The following is an 18,137-nucleotide window of genomic DNA, read 5'->3' as shown; positions in this document are numbered from 1 at the left end:
TGGACTACAGGCTATTGGAGAAGATTTTAAAATAAGTATTAATATTTTGTTTGGAGTTAAAATTCTTTGACAAAAGCCAGTTTTGAACGTAAGGTAAATAAAAAATGGTTGACAAGTTTGTTGCAGTGGAATGAAATTTAAGAAAATGATAAAAAGAAGAAAATGATAAATTCACTCAGTTTATTAAGTGATTATTATTTTAAAATAGAGCTGATACCATGAGCTGTATGTAGTGTATATTATTCAGATAGCTCTGCTCTATATTCAGTAGGAAATAACCTGATATATAGCACATGATTTACATTTTTTGAATTTTTTTCCCCAGAAGATAAGAAAATTGCAAAGAAGTAAGATTGAAAAAAATACAGTTTTCAGCTTTCTAGTTTGTTTTTTCAGTTTTACAGAAATTAGGATATTGTGGGGGGTATATTCTTCTGGTGTAGTTTTGAGAGTTTTTCTTTTTTTTTGAAAGATTTTATTTTTTTAAATAAAATTTGTGATCTCCCAATTCAATTATAATTTTACTGCAGGATAAACAAAGAAGAAAACGGTGAAAGAACAAAGCATTGATTACAGATGTCTTAATAATGAGCAAATGTAGCAGGAAAAAATATATTAAGACAAATCTAAGGTAGGTGGATATATATTTTTCTGTTCTTTTGAAAGGTCTGCTTAGAGAGTTAAAAGTTAAAATAATGGATAATTGAATGATGTATACATGTAGACATGCATCCATGAATGTATATATGTGTGTGTATGTATATAATGCTAATAAAGTATGATAAAATGTACCCAAAGTGTGCAGCCATTCAGTTAAAGTGTTCATTGTCTACCTATACCCTGTTAGGCAGTGGCGGGGGGGAGGGGAGTGGACATTGACATTCAGCTGGTGTCACATACTGACCTTTTCATTTAGAAAGGAGACCATACATAAGGGTGTGAACAGAGTTTTAGTTTTCTTCCTTCCTTGCCTTTAAGCTGTACTTGTACCTAACATAAAACAGAACAGAGTCCCTACCAATTTTTACAAAAATCCAGATAGAATTTTTCAAGTTTTCTTTCAACTGCTTTCAGAGACATTCTGGTTTATCAGTTGTATCTAGCTTTTTTTATTTATTCATGAGAGACACGGAGAGAGAGAGGCAGAGATATAGGCAGAGAGAGAAGCAGGCTCCATGCAGGGAGCCCAATGTGGGACTTGATCCTGGGACTCCAGGATCATGCCCTGAGACAAAGGCAGATGCTCAACTGCTGAGCCACCCAGCCGTCCCATGGATCTAGCTTTAAAAAGAAAATAAATTTCTCTGACATGCTTTTTACAAATAAAGAATAGAAACAATTAATAATACTTTTTCCTTTTGTAGCTGAATTCTATTTTTAAAATTTTACAAGGGCAAATATCGCTTTGCAGTGTAGTTTGTCTTTGCAAATGGGAGACAGCTAAGATTTTAGAAGTTTGGTAGTTAGAACACCTTAATTATAACGAAGAAACTGCCTTTGTCATATTTTTCATTTAGATAGATTTGCTTTGTATTTCCCTTTTTCTTTTTCTTTTGTCTTTTAAGAACACTTTCCTAGATAGCAGTGATAGCCTTCCTTTAAAATGTTTTTCCTCTTCCCATTTTTCTTCTATTTTTTAAATTTTTTTTTAATTTATTTATGATAGTCACAGAGAGAGAAAGAGAGAGAGGCAGAGGCAGAAGCAGGCTCCATGCACCGGGAGCCCAATGTGGGATTCGATCCCGGGTCTCCAGGATCACGCCCTGGGCCAAAGGCAGGCGCCAAACCACTGCGCCACCCAGGGATCCCTTTTCTTCTATTTTTATATGTTCTTGACACATAGGGATTCCTAAATAAGTTTGATCATTAATTGCCTCAGTATTTCTATAATTGTAAATGTAACTTTTATGAATATATTCCTTTGTGTTCATTTCTTGAAGATATGTAATATGTTGTCTACCTATTGTGCTGTGCTGTACAGACAGTACTATATTGTTGTACTACAGTATTTTGGGGAATTATTGCACTGTAATGTAGATGTTCTATTAAAGTTCTAGAAAATAACAGAATAAGCAAATACAGTTCTACCCCTCTAAAAGTAGTTCAACCTAGAAGTCTTTGAAAATTATGCTAATAGATGGATCCTATTATTTTAAAACATATACCTTAACATTTTATTAAACTGAATCCTAATATATTCAGGACATTTTGGGGGTAACATTTATTTTTCTATCAAAGAAGAAAATGATTTGCTAAAGAATATAAAGATTTCAGAATATTTAACCTTCATAAGAAAATATTGCTACTACTATCAACCATTTTAAATATGCCTATTTTAGCAATCTTTTTTTTAAGTATTTCTTTTAAGATTGTATTCATTTATTCGTGAGAGACACAGAGAGGGACAGAGACATAGGCAGAAGGAGAAACAGGCTCCCCCGGAGAGCCCGATGTGGGACTCGATTTCCTGTCCTGGAGATCACGCCCTGAGCCAAAGGCAGATGCTCAACCACTGAGCCACCCAGGCATCCCCATTTTAGCAATCTTTATCTGTTTTTTAGATTGTGGAAGTTAATGTTTGCCAGTATTTTGCTTGCTGTTAGTTTATAGTGCTTAATGGACTTTTTGTTTTAGTTTCTTATTGTTTCATCTTAGGTCTTTGTTTTTTAAATATTTTATAACTTATGATTACTAATTGGTCTTTCTAATAAGGATTATTGTTTAAGATTAATATATTGCTCAATTAATTTATAGATTATTAACTTTAGTACAACTGTGTTTAACGTTTGATATAGAAAGTGAGATTTGGGGGAAATATTCTTGGATACATTTCTTTGGTTTTGACTATAAAGTATATAGTGAACAATGGAGGATTATAATAGATTTTTCTCTTACACTTTATAAATGAATTCTGTCTGGACTAGCTGAGGCTAACTTACAGGTGTTAGTGTTATATATATTTCATCTGCACTGAGTTCTGGGTCCTCTATCTCCTGCTGAGATACTGTTTTAAAATGCCTACTATGTTGCTTGACCCATGTTGAACATTTAATTCTTAGTTGAATCTTTTCCCCTGAATCCTGCCCTGGCGTTAGTTTTTAGTGGGTTTAGGAGACTGTACCAGAGAGCAGTTGGATTTTGATCAGTAGTAGAATAAACAGGCTTGAAAATAGTAGGATATATATTTTAAATTGATAGCACTGGCTTTAGTTTTCTGTAGATGATTTTTGCCTTCAAATACATTTATTTCTTATTTTTTAAAAAATATTCTTTTTTTTAAGTCATCTTTGCACCCAATGTGGGGCTGTATCACAAGCCTGAAATCAGGAATTGCATGCTCTACCCACTGAGCCAGCCAGGCACCCCTCAAATAAATTTATTTTAGTATCAAACTTTTAGTGAATGATATATACTGGGCACTATACTAGGCAGTCTAGGAGAATACAAATTAGAGTCTCTACATCCTAGTGTGAAAGACAAAGCCTATCTGGATGAAGAATGTAACAACAATTGCAGCATGATCAAGAGCATATCTGTATTATAAAATGTTGTCTAAACTGGAAAACTTAGGACACAGGCTGTGGAAGGAACCTAGAGTCATAATCACAAGACCTCTTGTTCACAGTCTTCATGCTATCTATTATGTGCCCTGTAGAAAGTCATTTAATCTCTCTAAACTTTATTTTCTTTTTATCATTTTAGTGACATCTGACAGTGGCATAGTCTTCCCAAGTAGTTGATTAGTTGGATTATTTAACAATTATGGTAGATTCTGTACTATGCATTAGGAAGACATGAGTTGCTTACACTAGTGTTAGTGCTTTGTGAATGAATGTATTATATGCTAGACAAGTGCTATAATGGAAGTATTGCATAAAATGCTTTGGGACCTCAGAACAGAATAACTAATTCTGCCCAAGGCTATTAGAATAGGCTTTTGAAAGATGGTGTCCTTCAGCCAGACCTTATAAGAACTGGTAGGAATTTGCCTGTTGGACACAGAAGGGGTGATGGGCAGTTCAGGATGAGAGAAGAACAGATATAAAAGATTAGAACTGGGAGAGTAGGATGTGTATTTCAAAGAAATGCCTAAAATGGAGGCCAGAATGCAGAATTGGAGAAGAATGGAGTGACTGGAAATGGGGACATAAAAGTAAAATGGGTTCACATTGTGAAAGAGATTGATTGGCAGTTTGGTTTGGTAATTGAGAATACGGACTCTGGAAAAAGAACAGTTCAGAACCTGCCTATGCCCCTCAGATCAGATCAGATCAGACTGGTGGCAAGATGAGGTTCATAACCTCGTTATGCCTCCTTTTCATTATCTCTAAAAGAAGAACTATCCTGATCTTATAAAGTTGTAAAGGATTAAAACCAGTAGGCTTTTACCACATGGTAATCAACAGATGATTGTTGTGGTTATGATTATTGTTAGTAGTTTGAATTTTATCCTATAGTTAATAGGAAGCTACTGAAGAGTTTTAAGCAGAGAAGTTTTTTTTTTTTTTAATTTTTATTTATTTATGATGGGCACACAGTGAGAGAGAGAGGCAGAGACATAGGCAGAGGGAGAAGCAGGCTCCATGCACCGGGAGCCCAACGTGGGATTCAATCCTGGGTCTCCAGGATCGCGCCCTGGGCCAAAGGCAGGCGCTAAACCGCTGCGCCACCCAGGGATCCCAGCAGAGAAGTGTTTTAAGCAGAAATGTATGCTTGCAAAAGAGAACTGTTGATATGGATTGGAATAGAGAGATTGAGCAGTGATTGACAAGGGGACTAACTTGTTCTTTAACAGGTAGAGTCATCATACTTGGTAATGACACTGTAGGAAATGAAAGGGAGAAGGTCTCAGAGATGATACCCAGGTTATCACTTGATGGATAGTGAAGCCCCATTTCCTGAGAAACTCAGAGCAGGAATATATTTGTGAAAGAAAAAGAGGAGATTAGTTCTGGACCCGTTGATTTTGAGGTACCAAAGGGCACCTATTTGGAGATGTTAGATGGACATTTGAATATATGATTTTGGAATTCAAGAGAGACCTGTGGGCTAGAGATCTAGATTTTTTTTTAAGATTTTATTTATTTATTCATGAGAGAGAGAGAGAGAGGCAGAGAGATAGGCAGAGGGAGAAGCAGGCTGTCTGCAGAAGCCTGATGTGGGACTGGATCCCAGACTCCGAGATCACACCCTGAGTCAAAGGCAGATGCTCAACCACTGAGCTACCCAGGCAGTCCTAGAGATCTAGATTTGAGGGTGATAAGCCTGAAGCTGGTGTTCAAAACTAGAGAAATGGATGACAGTACACAAAGGGAGATTTGAGAGTGAGGTGAGAAGGCTAAACAGAGCCTGGAAGACATGCAATGTGAGGATTGACATAGAGTAAGAAAAGGATTAGCAAAGGGGCTTGTAGAGGAGTTGTCAGAGAATCAGGTGAAAGAGAAAATGCAATATGATGACATCAAGAATGAAGATGTCAACAGTTTTTAATACTATTGAGGGATCAAGCCAGATAGGACTTAAAATAATGTTAGATTTAGTGACAGAAATTGATTACCTTTGCTAGAGAAGTTGAGTGAAGCAGAAACCAGTTTCGGGTTGTCCAGGAATAGGTGGGGGAGGTAAAGAAATGGAGATACTGTTGGAAATTCAGTAATGTAGTTTAGCAGGGAGAGGAAGAAGAGAAGTTCAGGACAATAGCCAGAAAAGGACTTCTAGTTCAGTGGATTTGTGTGTGTGTTTGAGATTGAAGAGATTTGAAATGGTAAGATTGCTGCCCATTTGAGGTTGAAAACCATGAATTCAGTAGTCTTAATAATACTGTTTTTTAATTTTATTCAGTATTGTTCATCAGCCTTGGTGAAGGCATAGAGGAGATAGAATAGGCTTATCTGATATTGATATTTACTATGTAGATACAACGGAAAGAGAAGGGACGACAGAATTTAGAATATTGGGAAACCATAATTAAAATGAGAAACCATGGATTCCAAGCTGAATAGGATGGGATATGAAGAAAGTGGAAGCTGATAGAGAAAGTGGTGTGGAGATGTCAGTGTGGTGTGATGGAAATAATCGAGGGTGGGTATAAGTTGGGGGGAAAAGATGTTGTAGTCAAGAGTGGCATTTCAGAATTAAATATTTCAGAGGTGGAACAGTTTTGGACACAGACTAGGTTCAGTATATGACCAGCTAAGCAGATGGCTAACGTGGAGTAGAGAAAGCCTCGGACTGTGATATCAGGGCTGGGCAGGGGTCCTTTCTTTGAGTGTTAAACATAACAGAATAATGGAGAGGAAAGCTTTTTTTTTTTTTAAAGATTTATTTATTTATTTGAGAGAGAGCACACATGCATGAGCAGGGGGATGGATGGGCAGGGGAGAGGAAGGGAGAGAATCTCAAGCAGACTCCCTGCTGAGGGTGGGCCAGTGCAGGGCTCACTCTCACTATCCTGAGATCCTGATGTGAACTGAAATCAAGAGTCAGCTAGCTGCTTAATTGACTGAGCCACTCAGGCGCCCTGGAGAGGAAAGCTTCTAAGTCAAGTGCCAAAGTCTTCAGTTTACATCCTGAATATGAGTAGAAAATGATTATCAGAGATACCTGGGTGGCTCAGCAGTTGAGCATCTGCCTTTGGCTCAGGGCCTCAGAGCCTCAGGGCATAATCCTGAGGTTCTAGGATCCAGTCCTGCCTTGGGCTTTTGTGGGGAGCCTGCTTTTCCCTCTGCCTGTGTCTCTGCCTCTCTCTGTGTCTCTCATGAATAAATGAAATCTTTTAAAAAATGATTATCACATGAATGAATATAGGATGGTATACCTGATAACTGGGCTCAACGGAACGGGGGATTTTACAAAGACATAGAGGAGGAACAGCTGAGAAATAGTAGTGGGGATCAAAGAGGATACCAGGTCGACATTCTGATTCTGATTAGGTATAGGAAGATAACTGCTGCCTATTGAGAGGGCAGGTGGTGGTGGGGGAGGAGGGGGAGGTTGTGATGGGAGTTACACATAGCACATTGCAAGGGCTTGGGAGGAGAATAGGAGTAGAAGTAAGCAACTGAATTATGAGGGGAAAGGAAGCACTAGTTATAAGAGGGACAATGAGGTGAGGGCGGAGCCTTCATCTCTGACAGTGACTGGGGAAACAGGAATATGAGGTGTTAATGGATGTGATTCTGGCATAGGTGAAGGGTCATCATGGTTTAGTCATGGTTTACAGGGAGGCCAAATGTGACTTGTAGTCTTTAGAATGGATGGCAGCAGTCGTGAGGATAGCAAGTTGGCAGCTTGGTCCAGTGTTGGGATAGGAGGTTATACTAGATAATGCCACATGTGGCTGGGAGGATGAATGGGAATGGCCTCTGACCTTCCATTTCTGCCTTTCTTTACTAAGAGGCTCAGGGCCTAATGGCATCCTGATTTGTCTGCTACTTAGCTCTGTGGATTTTTGTCACTGATCTGGTACTGACTCGCATGTAGACACATGCTTGTAGCTTGTTGCTTTGGTGCTTGAGTGAGTAGTGATGCTCTTGATTAAAGGAAGGAATAGAAGGGAACAGGCAGGTATCTGAAAACTGCAGATTGAGATGCTTCATAGGAGGGGAGTGTGCACAAGTACAGAGTTGGGAATCATCTGCGTGTAGGATTGAAGAAGCTGGAGTATGTGGATTGAAAAAAAGAAAAGGACAAAGGGTTAGACGGTGGGAAGTATCCAGAAAAAACAGGAGCAATTGAAGCGATTGCCTGACATAATGTGTGTTAAAACACTTTCATGAGTGAAGTATTTTGAAATGTTTAATAACTTATGAAGCCTTTTATTATACCTCAAAAGGTGAATCCTCATTTAGGGTGACCTTTTTAAGAATTAGAGTTTGTTTTGATGAAAGTCTTTCAGGATTCTATTATGTGTATCCCTTTTTCCTTAAAGTATACTGAGTATAATTAACCTTGAATTGATGACCCAGGGTAGTTATTAAAAATATCATTATTGAATTTTAACTCATACATTTTTCAATTTCTTGAAAGTCACCTTTCAAGTCAAGTCTTTACTTGAAAAGAATGGCTGACTTTACCCTGTATGGACCTAAATTGCCACAGACTTGGAATTCTTGATCTGCTTGTTAGATTCTGTATTGTTCTTCCTCCATCCCTGCCACTGTCAGCTGTCACTTCTTATATCTAATATATTTAGAAGTGAGATAAATGAGTATTGTATTTGAAGTAAAATTGAATGCATTTAAGTATGGACTAAGAGAGATTCTCTTTGTTTTAGAAGTTTTAGTATATGGGCTTTAGGCGATTTATTTTGCCTATGAACAGGTAACTTTGGCTTATTGTTCAGTTGTTGACTAAATTCTATGTGGATGTCAATTAGTTGAAATGTTATACAGTATAGTTTGACAAAATACACACTAAAGGACCTAGAGTAAAGGAGGCATCTGAGTGGGGTGGATTTTCCCCCCCTCTACAGTTTTGTTTATTTTTAATTTTTTTAAACATTTATTCATTTTAGAAAGAGAGTGCACAAGTGAGGGGAAGGACAGAGGGAGAAGGAAAGCCGACTCCACGCTCAGTAGAGAGCCTGATGTGCGGATCCATTTCAGGACCCAGAGATCATGATCAGAGCTGAAACCAGAGTCAGGTGCCCAACAGGCCGAGCCACCCAGGCACCCTCTCCCTAGAGCTTTAAAAACTATTCTTTCTTTGGTTCCATCCATTCTAGCCCTCCTTCTGTCAGTTCTGCTTTGCCCCTACTCAATCTAATAGGCTCCCCTAAGCACCTAGATTCTCTACTATAATCAACTATTCTGTTTTCCAACTATACTTTGTACTTTCCCTCCTCTCACAGTTCTCCTTTCCGCTTCTACCTGGTGAAATTCTTCTCATTGTTCAGTATGTTTATATGGCCCATCCTCAGGCAGATGTAATCGTTATTTACTATGGTTCCCAAAGGATTTTATGCATAACGTCCTTCACACAATTTAAGAAGTTACTTTACATGTGGTCCTTATGGGTCCACTTGATAGAATTTGCCAGTAAGCTAAGTCTTTCCTAAATTTTAATATACATCAGAATCTCTTGGATATAAAAAAAAAATTAGATGCTCCAGAAAGTTTGATTCAGTAGATTTGGGGTTGAGCCTGGGAATCTGCTCCCCCACACGACCCCCAAACAAGCACGTTAGTTACTTCTGTTACAGGTTGTCCAAGGACCAATTAATGAATGAATTCCTTCAGGGCAAGGGCTATAATTTGCCCACCTTTGTATCTTCAGGGCCTGTCTAAATAAATATTTCCAAAATGAATAGTTTAGTGGGGAAGGCCTTCTAGCATGTCATGTTTGAGTTGAGACTCAGGTTCTTAGCAGAGCCTATAAGAGAACTTTAAAATGTGTAAGAAATAGCATAAGACAACATTTCTCAAGCTGTTTTCAGAACACTACTTTTAGGACATACACCTTGTGGAAAAAGAGTTTTTGGTGGTCAGATACTCTTAGAAAATGCTGCCTGATGGATCTGCACTGTCCACGTCCTGAAGGTGCACTAGCATATTCAGGCTTCTGAGAAGTTCTGCCACAAAGAAAACCTTTAACCCAGGATATTTAGAACTTTTTCACTAAATGTTCCCCTACTCTCTCTCTTTTTTAGATAATACTTTTTCATAACCTGCAGAGCTCAATGTTCTAAGGCATTCTTTTTGGGAACTGTTCGCATAAGCAAACGTAGAGGCAGAAGAATTGGCAGTTTATGTAGGATGATCTATACTTACCTAGGCTATGCTGGAAAATAAGAGAGAGAGATAAAGGAATTGGGGAATATTAAGGGAAAGACATTTTTGCCATGGTAGACTGTAGATTTTTATCTTTTATAAAAATTGCTCTAAATTGTCATGATTAGTTTTAAGTTTTGAAATGATTTTTAATAGTGGGAAATAAGTGCAATATAGGTGGGTTTCAGAATAGAAGGCTTGGATTAAGATAATGACTACTGAAATGCAAAAGAAGGTAGTAAAGTGCAAGACATAGATGAAAAATTTGTAAGATCTGGTAACTAAATCTGGAAAAAAGATTTGGACATTTTAATTCAGAGTTCTTAAGTGGCTTGCATACTTTGTGGCTATATATTTAGACTACTAAAGTGAGAAAAACACATTGTATCATTGGTAGTTGAAAAGGTGTATAATAGCAAGGACTATATAGTTTCTATAAGTTTTTAACATTTGATTTTGTTTATTTTGTTTGTAGTTTGTATTTCTTCTAGTAGGATAACATTTATTATAATGATTTATCTTCTATATAGAAATAGAAATTGTTAACTTAAATTGAAATCATAGACAAGGGACGCTTGGATGGCTCGGTGGTTTGGCACCTGCCTGTGGCCCAGACCGTGATCCTGGAGACACAGGATCGAGTCCCACATTGGGCTCCTTGCATGGAGCCTGCTTCTCTTTCTGCCTATTACTTCTGTTAGAGAAGTTAGAGAGAGCCGTCTCTCTCACACACAGAGAGGTCTCTGCCTCTCTCTGTGTGTCTCATGAATGAATAAAGTAAGTCTTAAAAAAAAAAAGAAATCATAGAATTATGACAAAAGTTTTTCTGGAAAAATTAGATTCTCCTCAATGAAATGGGAAGCTCTAAGACATATGGTCAACTCTGCATGATTCAATTTGAGAGGCTTGTTTATCAGAAACTGGTTAGTGCTGGCAAAACTAGACACATCTTTGTATTACATACATTTAACTTAGACTATGGGGAAATTCTTTCATACTATATATTACCTAGTAGGTATTTTAGGCCTTGAGAGTCATAGAATATTTGTACTTCATGTAAAGTAGAAGACCTATTTTTTTCACTTATTTAAACTGGAGGGCTTAAAATAATTATTAAGGAGACTTTATTATAAGATTAACATTTTTTTAATAAACTAATTCCCATAAAACATTTTGCAGTGCTTTCTTGGTAATGTTCATACCCAGTGAGCAGAGTTAGTTCAGAGAGTTAGGACTCTGCCACTTAACCCATTTCTGGAAAAATAAGGTAGTTTAATTGATGACAGAAATGAATATCAGAAAGCTAGGTAAAAACAGAAAAATCTTTCAGATAGGGCCTTAATACTTCTTCCTTTTTTTTGTCTTTTCAGACAAATGACCATGGACACAATTGAATCTCAGCAGGATGGAAGCGTAACAGATTCTGTGGCAGAAAACGAATCCGCACATATGCAGAACCAGACTGGTCAAAATTCAATCCCTACTTTAACTCAGGTAAATTTAATGTAGGCAATAGGCAGGCACTGATGAAAGTTAAAGTTATCTGGAAATAAGAATTATGTGCAGATTGTTTTCTTGAAGTTGATGTGAAGTTTTCCCTGTTCCCTAGTTATCAGGCATTCTTATTGATTTGATTTCAAAGAGAAGATATGTATCTTAGTTACGTTTGCCTTGTAATGGACACTTTGAAATGCTCCCTCTACCACCACTGCTATGCAAAAGGAAAAACAAAAACCTGTCCATGATATGTAATCTTCAAATTATTATTTGAGAATATTGGTAATTCCAAGTTGTTATAGTCTTATATTCTTAGCTGGAAATACTGCAGAAATCTTACTTTGCCCTGTATATAATTTGTTTGATCTTTGCTTTCTTTTTAGTTAGGTCTTCAAATCGGTTTCAGTTAGATATCACCAGGATGAGTTAGTGCCTGGTTTTCAGCTCCTAAGGTTTATTTCTGAGCTATCTATAAAAATATGTAATAAAAGCAAGCACATTGGTCATCAAATATTTATTGAGTACCTGCTGGTTCTAGGCACTATTTAGATTCATGAGGAGATGTAGTTTCTGGCCTTAAAATATCTTATGGCTTAGTGAGGAGAACAGGTATTTGAATGATAGCTCCAATAGTATAAGAAGTGCCATAAAAGGTTAAGTACAAAATGACTAAATCTTACAGAGGAGGGAGCAGCCAGTGGCTAGAGTACTTTATGGAGGATTTTGCTTTTGAGCTAGACATGTAGAGGGTGAGTAGGAGTTTGCCGCGTGGACAAGGATAGGGAAGCATATTCTAGGCAGGCAAAGAGTGTGTGCAGAGGCACAAAGCCAGAGAGAGCACATGGCATCAGGTAACTACGGGTAGAGGAGCTAACAGGAGCCTAGTGTCTGGGCTGGGAAGTTAAGTTGGTAAATGTAAGCAGAGTTTGTATACATTTGAGAATGTATAGTGTCCTGGATTCTAAATATTCTTGAAACACAATGTTCACTGTGTTTAGAACACTACTATTTGTGTGAACTGTATGGAGGTTGGACTGATAGACAACCAGCCTGTAGTAGAGACACCTTTTGGGTGGAGTCCTGGGAGTGGGGGATACAGTGTGGTGGTGAGATTTTCACAGCATCTTGAAGGGAAGATAGAAAGGATCCATATGGCTGACTGAAGGTCCAGGAGGAACACCAGGTACATGCTGGATTACCTCAGGCCAGACTGGTTCCTGTGAGGTCTCTTCTTTCCCAATACTGGGCCCCAAGCACCCAGCCTGCTTTTCCTTTCTCCTTCAAGCTCCTAACACCCACTCACTCCTTGGGGGTTTTCTCACAAGTAGTCTGTGGAGCTGCATCTCCCTGGCAACACCCTTCTTTGTTACCCTGGAACATAGGCATACAGACCTTTTGCTATTTAAAAGTGGAGGGCAGCCTTTTTCTTATTAAAAAAAAATATATGTTTATTGTAGAAAATTAAAACATCTATTACTATAAAGAAGAAAATAAAAACCGCATAATTTAATCATCGTTAACATTTTGTTGTATATCTTTTATTTAGTCTAATGGTCTTTATGAATAGAATACAATCCCCATACTTTGTCATAAATTTGTGATCTTCTAGAGTTTTTATCACTATGGTTCTCTAATTCTGCCCTTTGCCAAAGCGAGAATTTTGAAAGCAAATCTTCCTTTTGCCTCCACTCCCCTCCCTTCAGATCCCGCCTCACTGACCCTCACATAGCCTCCCCTCCCTGTTCTGGGCCAGCACTGTCAAAACAATAGATCTCCATTGTCTAAAAAGGGTAATTTGCAATTCTGAGGACCTTCAGCCTAGGTGATACCCACCTCTGTGAGCGTCAGTCAGAAGTTGCTAAAGAGTTCTAGTAATGTGAAGTCTGAGAAATAACCTTGGATTTGTGGGATTTTGGAATTGGAGTCCAGTGAACAGAAAGCAGGTTTTCAAAGATTAGAGAAGAAATAAGAGGGAGAGGTGGTAGATATTGGAGATATAGATTCTTCAAGAAGTTTTTCTGTGAAATAATAGAGAAAGATGAGTCTGAGACAAAGGGTTGAGAACAGGGGTGTGGCAAAGTTGAGTGTTTTGAGGAAAATAGAAGGAGAGACACACTTTTGAGAAGGCTGAATCAGATCCAGGAAAAACCTGTGGTTTGCATTTATAATGCTTGCTTTTTTAAAAATCAACTAACCAGGGGATCCCTGGGTGGCGCAGCGGTTTGGCGCCTGCCTTTGGCCCAGGGCGCGATCCTGGACACCCGGGATCGAATCCCACGTCGGGCTCCCGGTGCATGGAGCCTGCTTCTCCCTCTGCCTATGTCTCTGCTTCTCTCTCTCTCTCTCTGTGTGACTATCATAAAAAAAAAAAAATTAAAAAAAAATCAACTAACCAAATATTGATATTTATTAAATGTGGATAGCAAGTTCATGGACTTGCTGTGGTATTTTATTTTCTGAATATCTTAGGGATCTGATGAAAGAATAAACTATGGTTTTTATCTTTCATATATTAGGAATGTTGAGAAACTAAGAAGTAATCTGTGGCTGATTCACTGATTACTTTGGTTAACTAAGAGTTATCCTCTCTGTCATGTATGGATCATGAGTTTTTGAAGAATTAGGAGACAATTCTTAGCAAAGTTTTCTAAACGTAATTAATCCTAAACAGCTAGGTTCTTGTGATGCCTGAAGCTGTTCATTTGTGAGTACTCTTTATTATTATGTGATACTATATGATAAAAGGATTAGGAAATCAAGTTGAAATCTTTATTAAACCTATAATGTATGCTGAAAGTGGCTGACTCTTCTGAATAATTCATGATTGCTTGTATACTTGCCACTTGTTTCATTTCTTTCTCAAAGAGGTCTTTTTTTTTTTTAAAAAAAAAAAAGATTCTATTTATTTATTCATGAGAGACATAGAGAGAAAGAGAGGCAGAGACACAGGCAGAGAGAGAAGCAGGCTCCACGCAGGTAGCCCGATGTGGGACTTGCTCCCAGGTCTCCAGGGTCATGCCCTGGGCTGAAGGTGACGATAAACCGCTGAGCCACCTGGGCTGCCGGAGGTCTGTTTTGTACAGAGAGGAATTTATAACACTTAATTTCCTTTTTATATGCTCAAATTATCATTAACTAGTATGGGAACAAAAACTGTGAACAAAGGATTCAGTCAGTTTGATCCTTTGCATCTGGTCATTTGATAGTAGTACCCTGGCCTTTTTTTTTTTTTTTTTTTTTTTTTGTGAGAGAGACATAGGCAGAGGGAGAAGCAGGCTTCCAGTGGGGAGCCTGATGTGGGACTAGACCCCAGGACCCTGGGATCATGACCTGAGCCGAAGGCAGATGCTCAACCATTGAGCCACCCAGGGTCCCTACCCTGGCCTTTCCAAAGCTCCTGCCATCATAGTTACTCTGAAAATCATCCCATTCAGGAAGATCTGACAACTGAGCTTGGCCTCTGGGTACACCAAGTGTCTAGTTTTTCTGTTTTCTAACTTCCCAGATATAAATGGAATCTTTCCCTACTACCTGTAGTCAAAAGTAAATAGAAGTCACAGTGGTGAAATGTCAAAGAGCTGAAAGCAGGATTTGCCATAAACAGATCCTGGGGGTGGCAAATAATTGAGGTTAAATTTGGACTTGACTTTCTTTTTGCCTGAGATATTTTTTATGTTGATTGATTGATTTTTAAGATTTTTTTTTTTTTATTTGGGAGAGAGCACTAGAGAGAGAGCAAGCACAAATAGGGGTCAAAGGGAGGGGAGAAACAGGTAGGGATTCTGAAGTGGGGCTCAATACCAGGACCCTGGAATCAGGACCTAAACCCAAGGCAGATGCTTAACTGACTAGCCTCCCAGTTGATTTATTTTTAATTGAAGCTACTTTTCTTATTTGTTAAGTATACGTATTGCTATGTAAGACTAGTTTCCATCTCCTCTGACCCTGAGAAGTTCTTGGTAATAAATTGAAGAGTTTATTTTAGATAACTGAGCCAGGAGGAAACCCTGTCCAAAAGCCAAAATGGTGGAAAGCAAAAGTAATATATATACATTATATTTTTATATATATTTTATATATAATACCTATATTACTGTATATATAAGTAATTTAAAAATAGCCACATATCCTCTGGAAATAATATAATCTTTAAATTGGTAGTGGGAAGTTAGACTTTCTTTTAAAATATAAGATTTCAAACATATACAAGGTAGAATAATGTTTATATAGATTTTTATATATGTATATATAAACTTGATAATTACTAAGATTTTGTACTTTCATTTATCTTTTTTTTCTTTTTGTTGAAGTATTTTAAGCAACTCTGCAGATCTCAGACATCATGTCATTTTACTCCTACTTACTTCTGGGTATGCAATTTGTAAAAGATCATGGATTTTTTTTATGTAACCAAATGTCAGAGTCATATCTAATAAAATCAAGCATAATTCTTTGCAATGATATACACTTCTTATTCACATTATCCCAGGTATCTCACAAATGTGTAATCAACTCTGAAAGAAGAGTGAGGACACTTAGAACTTTTCTTGTTGCGGGTCTCTTGGGGATTATTAATGTCGCTATGACAATTTGGGTAGGCGAGGTAATCCATATGCAAGACTAACTTTCTAGAGCTTCATTCCTTATAGCTGCTAATGAGGCCTATGGGCCTGAGTTTGGCCCCTCAACTCTAAAAGCAAAATAACTCTTCTGTGTAAATGACCAGTTCTCAGAGTGTTAGCAAAGATGAAAGGAGCAGACTCACAGAAGTCATAGAGCTTGAAGGAAGCTCTGGAGATCATCAAGGTCAGCACAGTGCCTCAGGAAAATTTGTTCTAGTATAAAATTTAACCTTCCTGAGGGCCTGTGTATTTTTGGAACCGAGACTAGGGAGCAGAGAAAACCACTAGGGAATGTTGTTTGAGGATTATACTCTGCTAATCTCCTTTCTTATTCCGTGTGTTCTAAATGCAAACAATATGTAAAGAAGCACCTCAGAATAAAGTGGGTCTGGCAAGCAGTGAGGAATTGAAATAGGAAAGATTTAACAAAGGATACATTTTAATGTATAACTTGTAAGTTTTCTTTTTCAATCTGGTAGGAAATTGGAATGACATTTCTCATTGCCTTGGCCAGCTGTGCCAAAATTCCATCTTCTTGTCCTGAATAAGACCCAGAAGGCTATGGATGGCTATCAGAAAACAAAACAAAAGCAACATTTGCTCTTGATAATGGGTCAGCAGCATTGTATGTGTATATTAAAGACGGTCTGCATTGTGTTAGGTTGATTTGGTATATTTACTGTCAGCTCAGTAAATCTAATTTACACTTAGTGTTCAATTGAATCTTGTTTTTCAACTTTGAAATACTAATTCCCTTACTTGAGGAACTCTTACTGAAGGAGAAAAATGTTCCTCTTAAGATTTTGAGGTAAATATTTTTATTTCGGTATTGACTTCATATTGCTCCTTATTTTTATATAATCCTTCCTCTGGTTCTTTTTCATTGCCTTAATCTAATTTTTTAATATAATGTTTTACTTCACTTAGAATTCTCTCTAAAAATGAACAAAAGTTGGAGGAGAAAGTAAAACTAATTTTTTTCAGTAAATGCTAAATCTGTGTTGTATTATGTTCTTTAGTCAACTAATTGAAGAAAATATACTGTTTTGAAATGTAACTTACTCTTGAAGGTAATTCAAGGCTTGAGAGACGTAAGTTAAATGTAATTTGTGAGCTAATAGTAGTGGCCTTTTGTTCAATTTGAACAAGAATTTTTAAAATATCTGTACTCTTATTTTGTAATTTTATATATAATAGCCAGTATATTTCTTTAAAGGTTAGTTTTTGACTTTAGAATGCAGTCTATGATTTCATCTCAGTGATAATACTTTGTGTAAAATTTGATATCTCAAAGATAACTTAAAGCAATCAAATTTCAGAAAAAGATTTTGTTTTTATACTTGTGATTAAAATGCATACAAATTAGTTAGAGCGGAGAGATTGTTAGATTTTCTGTCATTTATAATGATTTTTCTCTGAGGTTTGGGCACTTTTGTTTGACATTCCAGGTTCTTTGTAGTTTTAGTAAAACAGATGGTTTGTCACTAGCAGTAATGGAAAAATAACTGAGTATAAACATAGTTATTCTTTTTACCCTTTTCTCTATGATTTTCTTTCTTTCTTTCTTTCTTTCTTTCTTTCTTTCTTCTTTCTTTCTTTCTTTCTTTCTTTCTTTCTTTCTTTCTTTCAGATTTTATTTTATTCATGAGAGACAGACAGAACCACCAGGGCTGCCCAATAAAATCTTTAAAAAAAAAAATCTACTTACTATGCTTAAATAGGCCTCTAGAGGTTATAGAAAAGGAAAGATAATTCATAGTTGTTTTATAAGCAACATTCTGATATGGTGCCATGAACTTATTTTAAATGGTATATTTTATGCTCCTAAGTTTTTGTACTTTTGATTTCTTTTAGGGATTTTAAAACATTGTAAGAATTTCTTTATGCCATTTTGTTTGGCTCTGAAAATCTAAAATATAATTTATTACTAGATTTTGGATTTCATGTTAAGACCAAGTTTCATTATTATGCTTTTTTAGCAGCTAAATATTTAGGCTTGCCTGTGTATGAACTCGGACCTTTGGACTAAAACTAAAAAAACTTAAGGATTCAACTTGACCTAGCCATGTTTTGTCACTGATTCAGATTTTGACTTATTTTTATATAAATCCTTGATTCATCTTCCACCACCTGAATTTTGAGGAAGACTTTAAAAAGTATTTTAATCTTTCCAAATCAAAGGACTAAAACATGTAAATTGTTTAAATTCTTGACTAAATTATTTAAATGCAACAATAATAAAAATAAG

General features: G+C 36.9%; 1 protein-coding gene across 18 annotated transcripts in view; it reads left to right on the top strand.

Moving 5' to 3' along the window:
• CREM (cAMP responsive element modulator) overlaps window positions 1-18,137 on the top strand; it is a 71,227-nt gene that overhangs the window by 10,222 nt on the left and 42,868 nt on the right. For 17 of the 18 annotated variants that reach the window (XM_055308684.1, XM_055308683.1, XM_055308682.1 and 14 more), the window contains exons 2-3: window positions 531-631; window positions 11,141-11,264. In XM_055308684.1, the coding sequence (XP_055164659.1) occupies window positions 588-631; window positions 11,141-11,264 (168 nt within the window). In that variant the 5' untranslated portion in view covers window positions 531-587. The remainder of the gene's footprint in view (window positions 1-530; window positions 632-11,140; window positions 11,265-18,137) is intronic. The other variant, XM_055308673.1, reaches the window with a different exon arrangement.

This window comes from Nyctereutes procyonoides, unplaced genomic scaffold (assembly GCF_905146905.1).
Source record: "Nyctereutes procyonoides isolate TBG_1078 unplaced genomic scaffold, NYPRO_anot_genome, whole genome shotgun sequence".
Lineage (NCBI taxonomy): Eukaryota > Metazoa > Chordata > Mammalia > Carnivora > Canidae > Nyctereutes > Nyctereutes procyonoides.
The sequence above is the reverse complement of the archived record's forward strand: the minus strand, read 5'-3'. Positions and strand labels throughout refer to the sequence as shown.